Source organism: Ovis canadensis, chromosome 26, assembly GCF_042477335.2.
Source record: "Ovis canadensis isolate MfBH-ARS-UI-01 breed Bighorn chromosome 26, ARS-UI_OviCan_v2, whole genome shotgun sequence".
Taxonomy (NCBI): Eukaryota; Metazoa; Chordata; class Mammalia; order Artiodactyla; family Bovidae; genus Ovis; species Ovis canadensis.
This window is the reverse complement of record NC_091270.1, coordinates 52056092-52071684: the sequence shown is the minus strand read 5'-3', so window position 1 is coordinate 52071684 and position 15593 is coordinate 52056092. Positions and strand designations below refer to the sequence as shown.

General features: G+C 51.7%; 1 protein-coding gene across 1 annotated transcript; it reads right to left on the bottom strand.

Moving 5' to 3' along the window:
• Window positions 1-2139: 2139 nt before the first annotated feature.
• On the bottom strand, window positions 2140-15593 carry GINS4 (GINS complex subunit 4). The gene is made up of 8 exons (XM_069573366.1): window positions 15309-15593; window positions 14212-14326; window positions 10343-10429; window positions 9152-9265; window positions 6002-6099; window positions 5766-5854; window positions 3281-3371; window positions 2140-3189 (listed from the first exon to the last, which is right to left on the bottom strand). Exons 2-8 carry the CDS (start codon window positions 14305-14307, stop codon window positions 3093-3095), a joined length of 672 nt encoding a protein of 223 aa, XP_069429467.1. The 5' UTR covers window positions 14308-14326; window positions 15309-15593; the 3' UTR covers window positions 2140-3092.

Below are 15593 nucleotides of genomic sequence, written 5' to 3'. Positions count from 1 at the left end.
TTTCCAGGCAAAGGTACTGGAGTGGGTCACCAGTGCCTTCTCCATTGAATCACTCAGTTCAGTTCATCCACTCAGTCGTGTCTGACTCTTTGCGACCCCATGAACTGCAGCACGCCAAGCCTCCCTGTCCATCACCAACTCCCGGAGTTCACTCAGATTCATGTCCATCGAGTCAGTGATGCCATCCAGCCATCTCATCCTGTTGTCCCCTTCTTCTGCTGCCCCCAATCCCTCCCAGCATCAGAGTCTTTTCCAATGAGTCAACTCTTCTCATGAGGTGGCCAAAGTACTGGAATTTCAGCTTCAGCATCATTCCTTCCAAAGAAATCCCAGGGTTGATCTCCTTCAGAATGGACTGGTTGGATCTCCTTGCAGTCCAAGGGACTCTCAAGAGTCTTCTCCAACACCACATGAAGTATTTTTTAATTGAAATAGTTGACTTACAATACTGTGTTAGTTTCAGGTGTACAAGCACCGCAATTCAGTTATATATATATGTGTGTGTGTATTTATATATGTATACATTCTTTAGATTCTCTTCCCTAATAGGCTATTACAAAATATTGTTCCCTGTGCTGTACAGTCAGTCCTTGGTGGTTATCTATTTTATATACAGTAATAAGCATATGTTAATACCAACCTCCTAATTTATCACTTCCCCCACCCTCCTTCCCCCTTTGGTAGCCTGTGTTTTCTATGCCTGTGGGTCTATTTCTGTTTTGGAAATAAGTTCTTTTTATCTTTAGATCTCACATATAGGTGATACCATAGGAGATCTTTCTGAAGTACTGGTGAATAACGCGCTTGTTCAACAGTCCCCTAAGAGCTTCATGGTCCACTTGTGTCCCTCGCAGAGGCAGCAGGAGTGTGCAGGGTGGCGTGGAAGCCTATGCTGGACAGAGTGAACCAGGGTCTTGCTGCAAGGTCACAGCTGATACATGCTTTTGCTGCAGCTGGAAAACTCAAGACAGGGACCTGTAAGCACTTCTCAGGGACCTCGCTGGTGACAAGCTTGTAATAGAGTGTGACGCTGTTACCTGAATCGGTGTCCCGTCATGCTTCCGGTGACGAGCTTTTACCTATAAAGCAAAATGCTCCCCAAATGTTGAAAACCTTAGAGACAAATGTCACACTTAATCACACTGATTCCCTACAGTTGGTTTTGAAATTCAACTTCCCCTTTATTTTGAAATGACTTATCTAAACCAGGCTGCCTTTGAAGAGGTGACCTAGGAAGTGAAGCAACACAAGCTGTACCCCTCCCGTGTGCCTGGCACCGCGGGAAGGAGTGGGTGACACGACACAGCTATGTCCTCTCCTCTCCAGAGCAGCGGAAGTGGTGGGACAGGAGCAGGCAGGCAACCCCGAGGAAGGAGACCTGGGTGCAGACTCGCTGCCAGATCCTCACCCTCTTTTCCATCTATTCCCTGGAGGCTCAGACAGTAAAGAATCTGCCTGCAATGCGGGAGGCGTGGTTCGAGCCTTGGATCGGGAAGAGCCCCTGGAGCAGGACATGGCAACCCACTCCAGTATTCTTGCCTGGAGAACCCCTACGGACAGAGGAGCCTGGCGGGCTACAGTCCACGGGGTTGCAGAGAGTCAGACATGACTGAGCGACTAAGCCCAGCACAGCGCCGCAACAGCAGCCCTGCCTGCTTCTTAGGCTGCTGGAGGACAGGGGGTCCTTGCTCACAAAGTGGGAAGTGATCTGGGCCCAGACCACCTCTCAGACCTCACGTGCAGCCTTTCCATTGTGCCACTGCCTTCCAGCCTCACTGACTGTGGCAGAATTCATTTCTGCCACAGGGTCTTTGCACAAGCTGCCTTTTCTTTGCCTAGAAAGCCCTTCCCTCTGAGCTCTGTGTCTCTGGCCTCTTCTTGTTATTCAAACCTCAGCCTAACTGAGTGAGACTAGCTGAAATTAGTGACAGCCCCTCAGAGCACCCCATCTAAGCATGCTGGTGAGCCGCTATTCGATTCTCCACGAGGCGCTGTTCCCACCTGAGCAGTCAGTGACCCTCTCGTTCTGGGTGGAACCCCAGTGCACTGGACTGTACCCAGCACACTCTGCTCACTGAACATTTGTTCAGTGAATGGCTGAGAAGGGTGAGAATGCTTTGGAGAAAATAAGGTACTGCATGAGATATAAAATGCTTTTACTAATGAATAAAAAACACTCTCCCCTGCTTTCACTGAACGTCTTCTCTTGGAGATGGCAGCAGCATCGCACTGGTTTCTCTACCAGGCTACACTGTGCAGACGGAAACCTCCCTTCTTGGGGAGCAAGAAAGGCTGGAACCCAGTTCCTCTGCATCACATTTCAAGGGAAGACAATTCATCTGCTGTCTGTACATCCCTCCCTAGGTAACACTGCCCATTCGCTGAGTTTCATTCCGTCCATTTCCCTGGAGAAAGTGAACGCTGGTCACAGGAGCACTGCTGCTGCTCTGACCGAGTCCAGGCTGGCAGATGACCCGCAGGCTGGCCTGCCGAGGCTGCGGTTCGGATGCACCTCATCAGGCCACACGCTGGGAACTGCCTACGGCTCCTTCTGCCACAAAACCCAGATCTAATAATAGTTTATTGGTTGGGTTGTGAGGCTCAGCTAAGCGTGACACAGGTTAGTTCTAAGTCCAAGAGGAGAGGTTCCAGAAGGTGAGTTTACACGAGTCAGTGACTTTCACAAAGGGCGGCCAGGCGGTTGAAGCTATTTACACTGTTCCTGCCAGGAGGGTTGAGCGCATGCTCCTGGCGCTGTTGGGTCAGGCTCATGGGTCCCCTCATCACAGACAGTGATGGCTTTCTGTGAACTGCCCCGGCCTCACTTTCCTCAGTTCAAACATCACCATCAAGGGGGTTTCAGTGACTCTGGCAGCAAGATCAGCACAGCGGCAGCATCATCTGCTGATTCTGGCTGGAGTGGCAGAGCTGAGGACAAGTAAGGGGGATGCTCTGAGCAGATCTCCATGGCCCAGGGACCCACGGCACCGTTGAGATTGCTGCTGTCCTTGGCATGGGGTGGCATGCAGGATTTCCAAAAATGTGTCTTCTAAGGTCCCATGGCCTCATTTCTCGGGTAGTTATTTCTGGTTTTAAATTAGCTGTATGGCCCCAGAAGCAACCAGGGGTGCGACGGTTCTGTATCGGATCAAGTGCTGTGAGCCCTCCTCCAGGTCGATCACGTAGTCCCTGGAAAAGGAAGGGAACTCTGTACCCATGCAGCTCGGCGGCAGCCCTGGTGGGACTGTTTCCCACTGTCCGCAGCACAGGCGTCACTCACCTCTGCTCGTCTGATTCCGGTTCCACCAGGATGTTTTCTTGTCGCTCTTTCACTCTTAGAAACACGTATGCGTCTAGGTCTGGTTTGGGAACTGCCAGAAGAATGGTAATGTCATCAGCAAATGCTCAGCTAATAAGAGCAAGAGGGAAGAGCTGCTGAGATTAACTGCCTCAATCACGAAGGGACCCTTGATAGAAAGCATGGTAGGGGGGCGGTTGTTGCAGGGATTTGAGGAGAGATCTGGGCTCCTTCTAGAATCAGCCTACTTCCCACAGTCTCACTCAGCACCCGCTCGCTGGACAAGTGGAGAGGTCTTGAGATGAGTGGAAGCCTGGGAGGAAGGAGCAAGGACCACTGGAGAGAAACACGCTCAAGAGTCTCAGGAGGACATAGCATGTGAACGGAGCCAGAAAGTAGATCTGTGGAGAGGGCGGGAGGCCAGGATGTCAGGGAGATGGGGTCACACGGTGATAGCCTTGGACGTCAGGCTGAGGAACCCAGGCTACCGCTGGAAGCTCCCCTCCATGTCCCTCCGTTGATCACAGGTTAAGCTGCCCTTCCTCCTCCATCAGCCACACCTTGTCAGGAAGAGCCCAGAGCCGGCTGCTCCTCCAGCCCTGCACTGCAAGCGGAGGCCCTACCACGCAGTGGGGTCCAGAGAACCTGCTGGACCACTCAGCGTTCAGGGCCCAGCTCAGGTGTGGGGCTGCCTGTGGTTCCCCATCCACTGAGGGGGCTGAGGATAACTGGCTGCAAAAGTCAGGCGCGGGTTCCCTGGGTTGCTCCTGGTTTCTGGACCTCCAGAGACTCCAACTTCAGCAGAGTCAGCTGGGCCCACTGGGCAGGTGCTGATTCGAGGAAACCCTCAAAGGATGTTAGGTTACGACAACCTTCCCCGACCCTGCCAGGAGGGTTTCCATGCTCCAGGGGCCTGAGGGGACTCGGGCCATCTGGGCTAAGTGAGCCAGGCTCTGATCTCCCCAGGGCAGGCTGGCCCCTGCACAGCTCCAGTCCTAGGAGCCTCGCTCTGGTCTTTGGAAGGGACCCAAGGCAAGCAACGCTTGAGTGTCAGAAGGTGCTGACCAGAATCAAGCAGAAGGAGCTCCTGGGCAACGTCCTGGGCCAGCTCAGGAATCGATGCAGGCCCATCGGTGGTTCCCAGCTGCTTGAATCCAATGGACACGACAGATAGCGCTGGGCAGGGATGAGGTTCGTGGCCCCCACTCTGCTCAAACGTACAGACAAAGAGGCGAACTGGACAGGGACTGGGCCTTCTGTGTCCCTCAGGCAGGTTTTCCAAAACGACCAGTTCAGAGTTCCACAAACCCTGCCTGGGCTGGGCTTGCTCCTGGAATTGTGTCCCCCCGAATTTACATGTTGAAGCCCTGAGCCCCAGAACTTCAGGACAGAATAGATTTGGAGACCCGGCCTTTAAAGGGCTAAAAATGAAACTGTTAAGGTGGGGCCCTAATCCAACCTGACTGGTGTCCCGATAAGAAGAGGCACAGACACCCGAGTGTGTGTGTGGTAGGGGGGCAGGCAGCCACCTGCCGGCCGAGGGGAGAGGCCTGGGGGGCCCCGCGCTGTCAGCACGCCTTGACCATCGACTCTGGCCTCTGGATCTGCGTGAGAAAACACGCCTGCTGTTCAGGCACCCTGACGGCAGTACTGAGTATGGAGGCCAGAGCTAAGTCACCAGCCACCTGGAGCAGGGCTCACAGTGTGGCCCCCAGACTGGGTCGGGGAGAGACGTAGTTGGGGGGGAATGTTCAAGGGTGGGCTATCCTAGCCTCAGTTTGTGAGCCTGGACTCCAGGCCCCATGGGAGGTCCTGCGTGGAGACAGGGAGCCGGCAAAGATGAGGTGTGGACTGGAGCCCACGTGCCAGGGGCCCCGCTGGCTGAGCCGACCTCAGGAGTTACCGCCAGGGCCCCTGCCCCTCGGCTCAGCAGACTTTTGGGGGGACTGAGTGAAGGGGTGATGGCTGTGCCTCCCCTCTTTCCACCTCAGTCCTGTTCCCCTTTCCACAGCCTGGAAATTGCTCACAAATAAAGATCAGGAGCCCTGAGGGACCCCCAGAGGCCTCGTAGCCTCCTGGCTAACATCCCCCCCTCACCCCCAGAGCGGGGAGACAGGTCCTGCACAGCTGGAATCTGTAGGGGCTGCCCCTCCCACCCACCCCACCCCCGCCCAGAAGACAGAGACCTTGGCCGCTTCCATGCCCAAAAGAGCCGAGCACAGCGTGGATGCTCAGGAGGTAACTGAATATGCCACGAGGCTGAGTCTATATTTGGAGAATTTCCTCCGAACCAGAAGAACACAAAAGTGATGCTCAAATGGCCGCAAACGGCTACCCTAGTACCTGCTTTTAACGATTCTTGGTTTTTAACCCAGAACCCTTCCCCTCTGTCTCTTTTCTGCTCATCTGTCTACACATTTATTTTCCTTCATTCAAGGGAAGAGAGAGAAGCGAACGTTCTGCTCACCTGTCCTCATGAGATCCACCTTCTGTAGATTGGGAGGCATGTGCTTTAAGGCCGTGTCCTTCAGATAGGTCTCTGTGTTAGCCAGGAACCTGAAACACACAGACCCAACGCCGTTGGCGGAGCCGCCGGGGCCATCAGACCCACAACAGGGGCCCTGCCACCGGCCTCAGGGACACAACCACACAACCCACACTCCCAAGCCCGGGGGGGACAAAGGCGGGTCCACGCCTGCTCACTCTTTGGCAAAGACAAACTCCTCCGGAGAAAGGATGGAAGGCTCCTCCTCTCGGCGGGTCTTCTCCTTTTCAAGGATGTGAGGGAAAAACTTCTCTATCTGCAGGGACAGGAAACACCTGTCAACGCTGCATGCTATCAGTCAGCTTGATAAAGTGGGTCATCAAAGGTCTTGTCTGATTCCAGCGGCACACAGACAAGTCTCCTGAAACAGGCGGAGGTTAATCTAGAAAGTGACTTTAAAAATGATGAGTCTTGGGCTTCTCTGGTGGTTCAGTGGTAAAGAATCTGCCTGCCAAAATGCAGGAGACACAGGTTCGATCCCTGGTCCAGGAAGATCCCACATGCTGCAGGGCAGCTAAGCCCGGGTGCCACAACTGTTGAGCTTGTGGTGCTAGAGCCTGGGAGCCACAACTACTGAGCCCACGGGCTACTGAAGCTCTCAAGTCTTAGAGCCCTTGCTCTGCGACAAGAGAAGCCACTGCAATGAGGGGCCCTCGAACTGCAAGTGGAGAGCAGCCCCCAGTCGCCACAACTAGAGAACGGCCTGCACAGCGGTGAAGAACCAGCAGAGTGAAAAATAAGTCACTAAAAAGGCAAGACTGGGGGCTTCCCTGGCAGTCCACCGGTTAAGACTCCTGCTTCCACTGCAAGGGGCGCAGGTTCGATCCCTGGTCGGGGAACCAGGATCCCGTATACCACGTGCGGCCAAAAAAGGAGCAGAAAAAAAAAATGGTGGGTCTTCATGGTTGAGCCTCTTGCTAATCATAAGACCTACCTGCCACACTTCAAGAAGGCAGGTTTCAGAGAATTCAGAGGGAAGACCAGGACTGGAAAAAGGAAGACAGTTTAAAAAGGGTGAAAGGGTTTCACGAAGGAAACTCTGGAGAGACAAGTGGAAATGGAGTTTAAGAGGCAGGATGGGGCTGTCAGCCAGCATTTCTGTGTAGCTGTACAGGTGTCCTTCTGCGAGATGAAGCAGACACAGGGGCGAGACAGACAGACACAGAACAAACGAGCTGCAGAGGAGTGACACTTGAATCAAAGAATATAACTGGCAAGGAGAAAGTCCACAAACGGGTGAGGCTTGGAAAAACGCTAAGGACTACCAGGAAACAGGACAACAACAAAGCCAAAAGCTAGAGAGGTGCGTGGTCAGGAACCAGGAAGGGCAGCCTCTTGTTCGGAGTCAAGGCTGTCAAGATCACCTCGGCCAGGGAAACGCCTTGCGAGCAAAAGTGAGGAGGAGCTGAAGGCCGAGAGGAGGCAGCGTTTATCCTCAAAGGGATGAGGTCTTCCGGCTCAGGACCACGGCCTTGCAGGAGGAGTTAAATTCCCACGTGTACGGGGCCTGAGCGCGTCTCCCGTCTTCACGCTGACCGCCACTGCTGCTGCACTAGAACGCTTGCCATTTCAGAATCTCAGAGTCCCCGAGCTCAGAAGGGATGGGAAAGATAAGAGGCAGGTGCGTTTCCTGATTTTCAAATATACAAAGGAGAAGGGGGGTCGTCAACACAGATCCCCCTCCTTCAGGGTCCTTCACGTCGTATGTGTTGTCGTATTTGAATACATACTGGAAAAGATGGTTTGTGAACTCAAAGGAAAGTGACTGGTGACCGTGAAGAGGATTCACCCAACCACACACACAGAAAACCAAGCGGCCTGGCAGCTGAAGGTGGGGAGAAGCAGGCTGTGTGTCTCAGCCTGTTCCAAACATCCGGCATTGTCTCTGATGCCTCTGTGGAAAGGCTGGAGCAGGGGCGGGGAGACTGGTAACAGTACAGACTAGAGACTCATAAACGACTGAACAGCAGTTTAGTGACGGATGCTGACCCTCGGGGAAGGCCCAGGGGACAGGCTAACTCTGGCCCAGTCCTATTAACAAGCCAGGTAAGACCTCTGATGACACACTCATCAAACTTGCTGAGGTAATGAATAAACTAGGTGACAAGATCGAGATCCAGAGACCAGCGAACTGCCCAACTTAATGAGGAGAAGCTTAAGAGGGACAAGTTTTGAGCCCCACACGGTAGGTCAATAATCAAGCCACGCAAACATAGGACAGTGACAGGAAGGGGTAATAATCACGACAGCTGAAAAATTACATAAGAGGCTGGCACTCACGGTGAGTGCAGAATGAACCCAGGCTGTCGCCATCAGAGGCGCCATGTGACCCTGGGTGGCATTACTCCCAGTCTCATGTCCAGGAGAAGGGAAGTGACCATCCTGCTTTTCACACAGGCGACCAAATGCCAAGAGGAAGTCCATGTTCTGTTACAGGTGGGATAATTTAAGGAGGATACTGACAAATGTTTTAGGGAAGAGACCAGGAGAGTTAAGGGAAATAAATGGCTGAAATGTTTAACTGAGAGGACTCCGATGAGCCTTTGTGAGCGGTCCTCAGAATCGGAAGTGACCGCACGTGGAAGATGGTACATCAGGGATCGTGGTGATCCCTGAACAACAGGGGGGTTGGGGGAACCACACCTTCGACCCCACCTTCTTGAATAACTTTACAGTTGGTGCTCCGTATCCAAGGCTCTGCACCCGCAGACATGTCAACTGTGGACCACGTTATAGCACATATTTACTAAAAAAGATCCGTGTATTGGTGGACTGGTGCGGTTCACACCTGTGCTGGTCAAGAATCAGCCGTATTTGCTTTGTCGTAACTAAGAGGGCAAGTGGAACCAAATGAGAAGAATCTTCAAGGAGGTAAGAACCTCCCAGGGTTAAAACAGACATCATACAAAACACTGAGTAAGCATGTTTTGCAGTTCCGTTTTGGTAAGTCAGATACAGCTGAATGTGATTATCACCGTCCACACGACACTGCCTGAACGGCACGTAAAACAATTCTCAGAACTAGGTCCCCTCTGGCCAGTAGTCTTTGTTCAGCCGCTGCCAACACCGTCACCCTCAGCACTGCCCCGCGGTCACTCCAGGGGGCGCCATTCTCGCAGCAGACAGACTGAAAGTGTCCCCGGAGGAGGAGGCCTACTGCCACCCAAGCCTTGCATCCGCTCCTCCAGGACAATCTGTCGCCGTCTTGACTCTGGCTCCCCTGAAGTGGGGTCTGGGCAGTGCTTCCAGGCCTGGGACCCTCCCAGCCCCTACCCAGGACCCTCAGCCCCCACGACAGGCTCCCCGACCTTCATGAGCCGACAGCGCAGGTAGCTGCTCAGGACGAAGCGGATCCGCTCCATCTCCATCTGATGGATGCTGACCTTCAGGTCCCCCTTCTTGGCCCTCTTGAGATTTTCTTCCTGTTCAGAGAGAAAAAGAAGTTTGAAAAAAAGAAAACAAAAACAAGAGTCAAAGACTAAGAACATTTTTTTTGTTCAATCTGCCCTCGGGCCACAAGGACCGTCATCATTGGCAACACTGAGGATTTGGAGGCTACATTTAGGTCAGAGGAGGACAAAATACTCCCTGTGTAAGAGCTCTCATCTTCTTCTCATCTCTTAACTATACAAACAATACGTGACCACAAACTCATGACATAGTACAAGCACTACTCATTTACTTTTAGAAAAAGACCATTTCAATAGAATCTGAATTTGGTCAGTCAGAAGGTCCCAGAAGAACTCCAACCCGAAGAACTCCAACCCAAGTGTAAACTAGATAATACAGCAGATAAGAAATGTCTAAAGGGTCTTAAAAGCAGTGTGAAAACACCAGTTCAGAAACTGTAAAATACCAACGTTTTAAAGCTAGCCTGAGGCTGGCAGTGGCTCAAACTGGCTCATCTAAGCCAAGGACCACACACTCAGAGGGATTCCCTGGTGTCGTGGTGGTAAAGAATCTGCCTGCCAATGCAGGAGACATGGGTTTGACCCTTGGGTTGGGAAGATGTCCTGGAGAAGGAAATGGCAACCCACTCCCATGGACAGAGGAGCCTGGTGGACTACAGTCCACGGGGTCACAAGAGAGTCGGATTCGACTTTGTGGTTAAACACAACACACTTAGAGGCTACAGGGCCAGGCTGGTAAGGAACATAGCGAGGAGGGTGCCGACGGGCTGGCGGCCTGGAGGGCAGGCTGGGAGGGGTAGCCCTTGCCCTGTGCTTGTCAGCTGTTCTCATGCACAAACGTAGGAAGGCTGAGAACAGGTTTTCAGAAGCTGACATCCCTGGGGTATCATGGGAAGCTGACGTCCAGATGTTCCCAGGAGCTCCTAGGCTTTGTAAACACAGATAAGAAATTTAACATTAAAAAAACTAAAAAACAAAAAACCCCAAACTAGGCTGGGCCCAACAAAACAGATTCACTGTCAGACTTTCACTGCGCTCAAACACCTCCTAAGGGTCTCTCCTTTGGACCCTGAGGCAGGCACCGCTTACCATGTGCTCCAGCTGCTCCATGACACATTCTACGATTTCAGACTTGTTTTCCAGCAGCTCAGGGGCAAACTTTTCATTCATCCAAGCCTAAGAGACAAAGCCAAAACAGAGCATTGCTCACCATGGAGCAAAATAACCCTGTGAGTCACCACATACCCTTAAAATCACAGCGACCTCAGCAAAGAAAACGACTGGTTAGAAATACTGGGAATGCTCTGAAGACAAGTTATGTTTAATGATGGCTTCTTTATTTCCTTTAGTGGGAAGGCTGTGTCCTTAGCACACCTACAGCTGAGAATAATCTCATGTGGTGTCCACAGGTCTATACCCGATATTGCCCACCAGGGGGCACTAGCACCCTTCCATTCTGAAAGATGAAGTTAAGCTCTATAAACCTCCCATCTCTTCCTTCCTGAAGCTTGGTGCACTTTACAAATACTTTTTCAATTATCACTACAATATCTGAGAGGAAAAGGATTCAGTTATCCTTATCTCGTTGACAAGAAAAATACAGATTATGTTATTTGCTAATTGCATAAGAGTACAAAGGATCACAGACGAAAATGGAAACTCATCTGTTATGCAGTTGTGGAAGAAGAGGTTAAATCCCTAATTTATGACTCTGGCCCAGATGCTTCGTACATTCCAGAAATCACCAAGGCTTAGGGAACTGAAATATCCACAGGGGACTCAAGAACCTGCATTTATCTTTCAATCACAAAAAATTTAGTTTTAGCATAGCTCAGAATTACAGGCCAGGCAATCTCCATTTATTCATTTTGACACCCTCCAGCCTCCGTTTCTCCAGTTATCACCATCCAGAAGCATTATTAAATACTGGGTGTTGCTACTACAGCAAAATTTTTTCTTTTTTCTTTTTTTTTCAGGTGTTTGGCTTCTGGAATAGTTTGCAGATATATAAAACTAACCAAAAAGAGGGTCTGTATTTTCAAGTAGCATAATGAATGCGAAAAGATCAAACTGTCAGTAAGGACTTACAGCAGGAGTTTTTCTTTTAACTGACTTTAATATATACTGAATAGGTAAAAAAAAATTTATGAAATACATAAAAAACAGTGATGAACAGCTGAGCACACATAACTTTACTAAAGAATACCATCTTTTTATAAATCCCCTTGCCTCTCTCCCTCCCTCCTCAAAGGTGATCATTAACCTGAATTTAGGGTTTAATTTTCTGTCATTTCACTACATCTGTTTGTATCTCTACACGGTGCTTAACAACCTTCCCATGACAGGGCACTCCAAGAAAAGACAATGTTTGCATGGTACACTGGGTAAAAGGCAGGAGATTTGGGGAGATTTCTCATGTACAGTATGAAATCATGGTAATAAAAACACATAACATTAGGGGAAGTTTATACTAGTACAAAATGTCCAGATAAAATCTTGTCAAAATTTTTAGTGAGAATCTTGTGTTTAAGTTCAGACCTTGAAAATCCAGTTGTTTGAAACGACTGACTTTGAAAAAATTTTAACGACAATCTGTTGGTCAGTGCTACTGGGAGGAAATGTGCCCGCCTCCACTGCTCAGTTTATATGTTAAAGTCCTAACTCCCAGCGCCTCAGAAGGTCTTTGCAGATGAGCGCTGTAAAGAGGTTCGGTTAAGACGGCGTTACTGACTCAACGGACACGACTCTGAGCAAACTCTGGGAAGTAAAGGCAGACAGACAGGAGCCGGAGAAGGATCCGGCAAGACTTAAGCTGCGGAAGGACAAACTGCGCAGGTTAAAATGAGGTCGTTAGGGGGCGCCCTAATCCAACGTGGCCGGTGTCCCTGCAGGAGAAGAGCCGCAGGCGGATTCCCAGCGACTCGACGGTCAGTCCGTAGTCGCCTTCTCTTCGTGGACGTTCTCTCTGTGTGTGAAATTATCTCCGGGGAGGAAAGAGCACGCGAGGTCACGGAGACAGGCGCCCCCAAGGCCAGGAGCGGGGCGCAGGGGAGACCGAGCGTGTCAGCCCCGATCTCTCGCCAGAGGAGCCTCCAGAAGGCGGAAGGCGTGCTTCCGCTGCTGGGGCCGCCCCGCCCGCGGTACTTCTTAGGCAGCCTTAGCAAACTCACACGACCATGACCGTGAAGACGGGGAACTGCGTTTTAGGCAATAAGTTTGAAATCCTCTTTTTCCACAAGCATTCAGGAGTATCCTACACGGGCTCCTGGAGCCGTGCTCACCAGTGGCCGGTCGGGCCACCCCCGAGGCCACCCCTCACAGCGGCTGTCCACAGGGCATCACTGCAGGAGAGCCTCAGGCCCCGGGTGCAATTCCTGCTCAGCTCCTGCCGAGGCTGTCAGATCCGCCGTCCTTGCGTTGCCTTCCGAGGAGCCCTGAGGACACTCAGAAGCCATCGGTCTGAGGCCCCGCTGTCCCCGAGGATGTGGGGGGGGGCAGCATCCAGGCCCTGGCGGAGCCTCGGCCTATGCGGCCACCATGCTGGCCAGCTCCGCCCTGGACAACAGCCTGGCAGGGGTCTGAGCTGTACAGTTTCCTTAGCAACCATCGTTTGCTCTGCTACATGATGCTCCTGAGAGCTATCCAGGCAGCAGCAGGAGCTTTTATCCGTTTTCCTACTCTTTTTCCCCCTCTTTATGTGTATATGCCTTACTCTAGGCATGCACCTGAGAAGAGTAATAACTGGGCCATGGGATATGTGTGCCTTCTTCAACAGAAAATGATGTTATTTTTTAAAGTGACAGTACCACATTACACATCCACCGTGGTATGAAAGGGAAAGTGTCAGCCGCTCAGTTGTGTCTGACTCTCTGCCACCCAATGGATTGTAGTCCGCCAGGCTCCTCTGTCCATGGGATTTTCCAAGCAAGAATACTGGAGGGCAGGTACTGAAGAAGAATCGTAAAGTATGAGAATGAAGAATCGTAAAGTAGCAGACGCAAGAGAGTTCTGAAAGGGGCAATTGCAGGGAGAGGAATAAGGCAGCAGGTGGACTGAATCAGAGACCTGGTTCACATCCTGGCTCTGATGCTGTTGTGTGACCCTGGCAAGTTCCTTTACACCTTTCATTGCGAAGCTTCAGCTTCCTCATCTCTAAAGCGGAGATAACACGGTACCTCCCTCAGGGGGTTGTGAAGAGCATTACTGCTCACAGGTGACATTCAGTGAGCCCTTCACATGCCTCAGTCTACACTCAGTACGTCACACACCTTATGTCATTCAATCCTCACAACAACTCCATGAGGTAGCCACTACCATTACCTCCAGGTTATAGTCAAGGGCGTGCCAGAGACAAACTATACAACCTGCCTACATTTGTAAAACAGACCAGGGGCATGGAGGGATTTAAACACAGACAGTCTGAACCCTTCAACTACCAAGGCTTCATGAGACCAGAAATATAAAGAACCCTGACACACAAGAAATACTCAATAAACCACAGTGACTATGACTAAAAGGAGAAACACCCCAGGAGTGATCTGAGGCAAGCAGTAGAAATGTACAGAATGGTTGGCAAAAGAAACTGGAGGAAAAGGAAGGATGAGACCAGTTTTCTCCTAAAGGTGTTTCAGCATTTTCTAGAACTTTTAAGTCTCTATCAAGCACTTCTGTAGTCTCCACAAATACCAAGTAGATCCTTGCTTTGTGAACCGTTCTTGTAACTGTCCCCAAAGCCAACCTTTACTGGACCCACCTGAGGAATCTGTGCTCGACATTATGAAGTTTCTATCTGGCTGTGCCTATACTTCCTGCTTCTGTGGAGATGGTAAGTCGCAGTCTCTTCTCTTCTAAGAAGCCTTGAATTCCATCCCCTCATTTCTTGAATCCTGACATTTGCAGCGTTGGACTAGCTTAAGAGGCTGTGCTTGCAGGAGGGGGATTCCGTGTGGGCTGCTTACCTGCTCCAGCCGGTCAATGAGCTCTGCAGGGGTCAGGACCACCTCCTCACTGTCCCCATCAGAGTCCTGTCCCAAGAGGTCTGCTTCCTCTGCCATCTTCTCTGAAACCAGGAACCTAGTAAATAAAAGAACCCATACTATGCTGTGTGTTTGTATTTATTTGCAAGAACACGCAACTATTGTACCTGGGAAAAAGAAAGGTTTACATGGGTTGTAGACCCTCTTTGGCAGTGGCCAGAGAGTTCACTGGCTTTGGTTTTGTAATGGGTTGCCTCTTCCTTCAAATCTTAGGTCAGGGATCAATTTCTCAAAGCGGTCAGTCCTTACAAGGGTTTCCACGTGCTGGCTGAATGGAGCACCAATCACATGTGTTTGCCTTCCAGAAGGAGGTCCTTTCTGCAGCGGCTGCGCTGGCTTCGGCTCTAATATTAACCGTGGCACCTCTCAAGGCTGGGGATACAATGACCTGGCCAGTCAGTGACCCAGAGGCTTAGGAAGATGGGTGATGGAGACGAGGTCGCATCCTTGGAGCCTCAGTCAATTCAGTCAGTTCAGTCGCTCAGTCGTGTCCGACTCTTTGAGACCCCATGGACTGCAGCATGCCAGGCCTCCCTGTCCATCACCAATTCCCGGAGTTTACCCAAACTCATGTCCATTGAGTTGGTGATGCCATCCAGCCATCTTATCCTCTGTCTCCCCTTCTTCTCCCGCCTTCAATCTTTCCCAGCATCTTCCAGTGAACACTCAGGACTGCTTTTCTTTAGGATGGACTGGTTGGATCTCTTTGCAGTTCAAGGGACTCTCAAGAGTCTTCTCCAACACACTTTAAAAGCATCAATTCTTCAGCGCTCAGCTTTCTTGGAGCCTCAGGGATTCCGAAAGCACATTCCTCCCCGCTCCCCTCCTGGCGTCGCGGGCATAGGGTCACCGCCTACCCCGAGACGCACGCACGCGCGCACACACACACACACACACACACACACAGACACGCGGCGAGAGCCCTTCCAGTGGGCCCACGCGCACGCGCGCGCACACACACACACACACACACAGACACGCGGCGAGAGCCCTTCCAGTGGGCCCACGCGGACGCTCACCCGGGTCGGGGCAGGCTGCGAGGCCCTCTGAATCGGCGGGCAGCGACGGCCGGACGCTCGCGGGAAGCAGCCGGAAGAGCAACCGGCCGCGGAACGCTCGGCGCGAGCCGCTTCCCAAACAGACCAGAGCGTTCACTTCGCAGCTCCCGCGCTCCTCTCGGACACTTCCTGTCTAGGCACAACGTCACCTCGCACTAGAGACGCTGTCCAATCACGGCCAGGAGGCCCCACCCACCGGGGGGCGGGGGCCTGCGTGCCCGCGGCCCGCTCTCCCCGCCCCTTCCC

What these genes read in the sequence shown, in the direction of transcription:
- GINS4 (XM_069573366.1), bottom strand. Translation starts at nt 14,307, where the DNA reads ATGGCAGAGGAAGCAGACCTCTTGGGACAGGACTCTGATGGGGACAGT. An exon ending in GAGTTTGTCTTTGCCAAAGA is followed by an intron (nt 5,855 to 6,001) that starts GTGAGCAGGCGT and finishes TGTGTGTTTCAG; the next exon opens with GTTCCTGGCTAACACAGAGA. An exon ending in GGTGGATCTCATGAGGACAG is followed by an intron (nt 3,372 to 5,765) that starts GTGAGCAGAACG and finishes TTCTTCTGGCAG; the next exon opens with TTCCCAAACCAGACCTAGAC.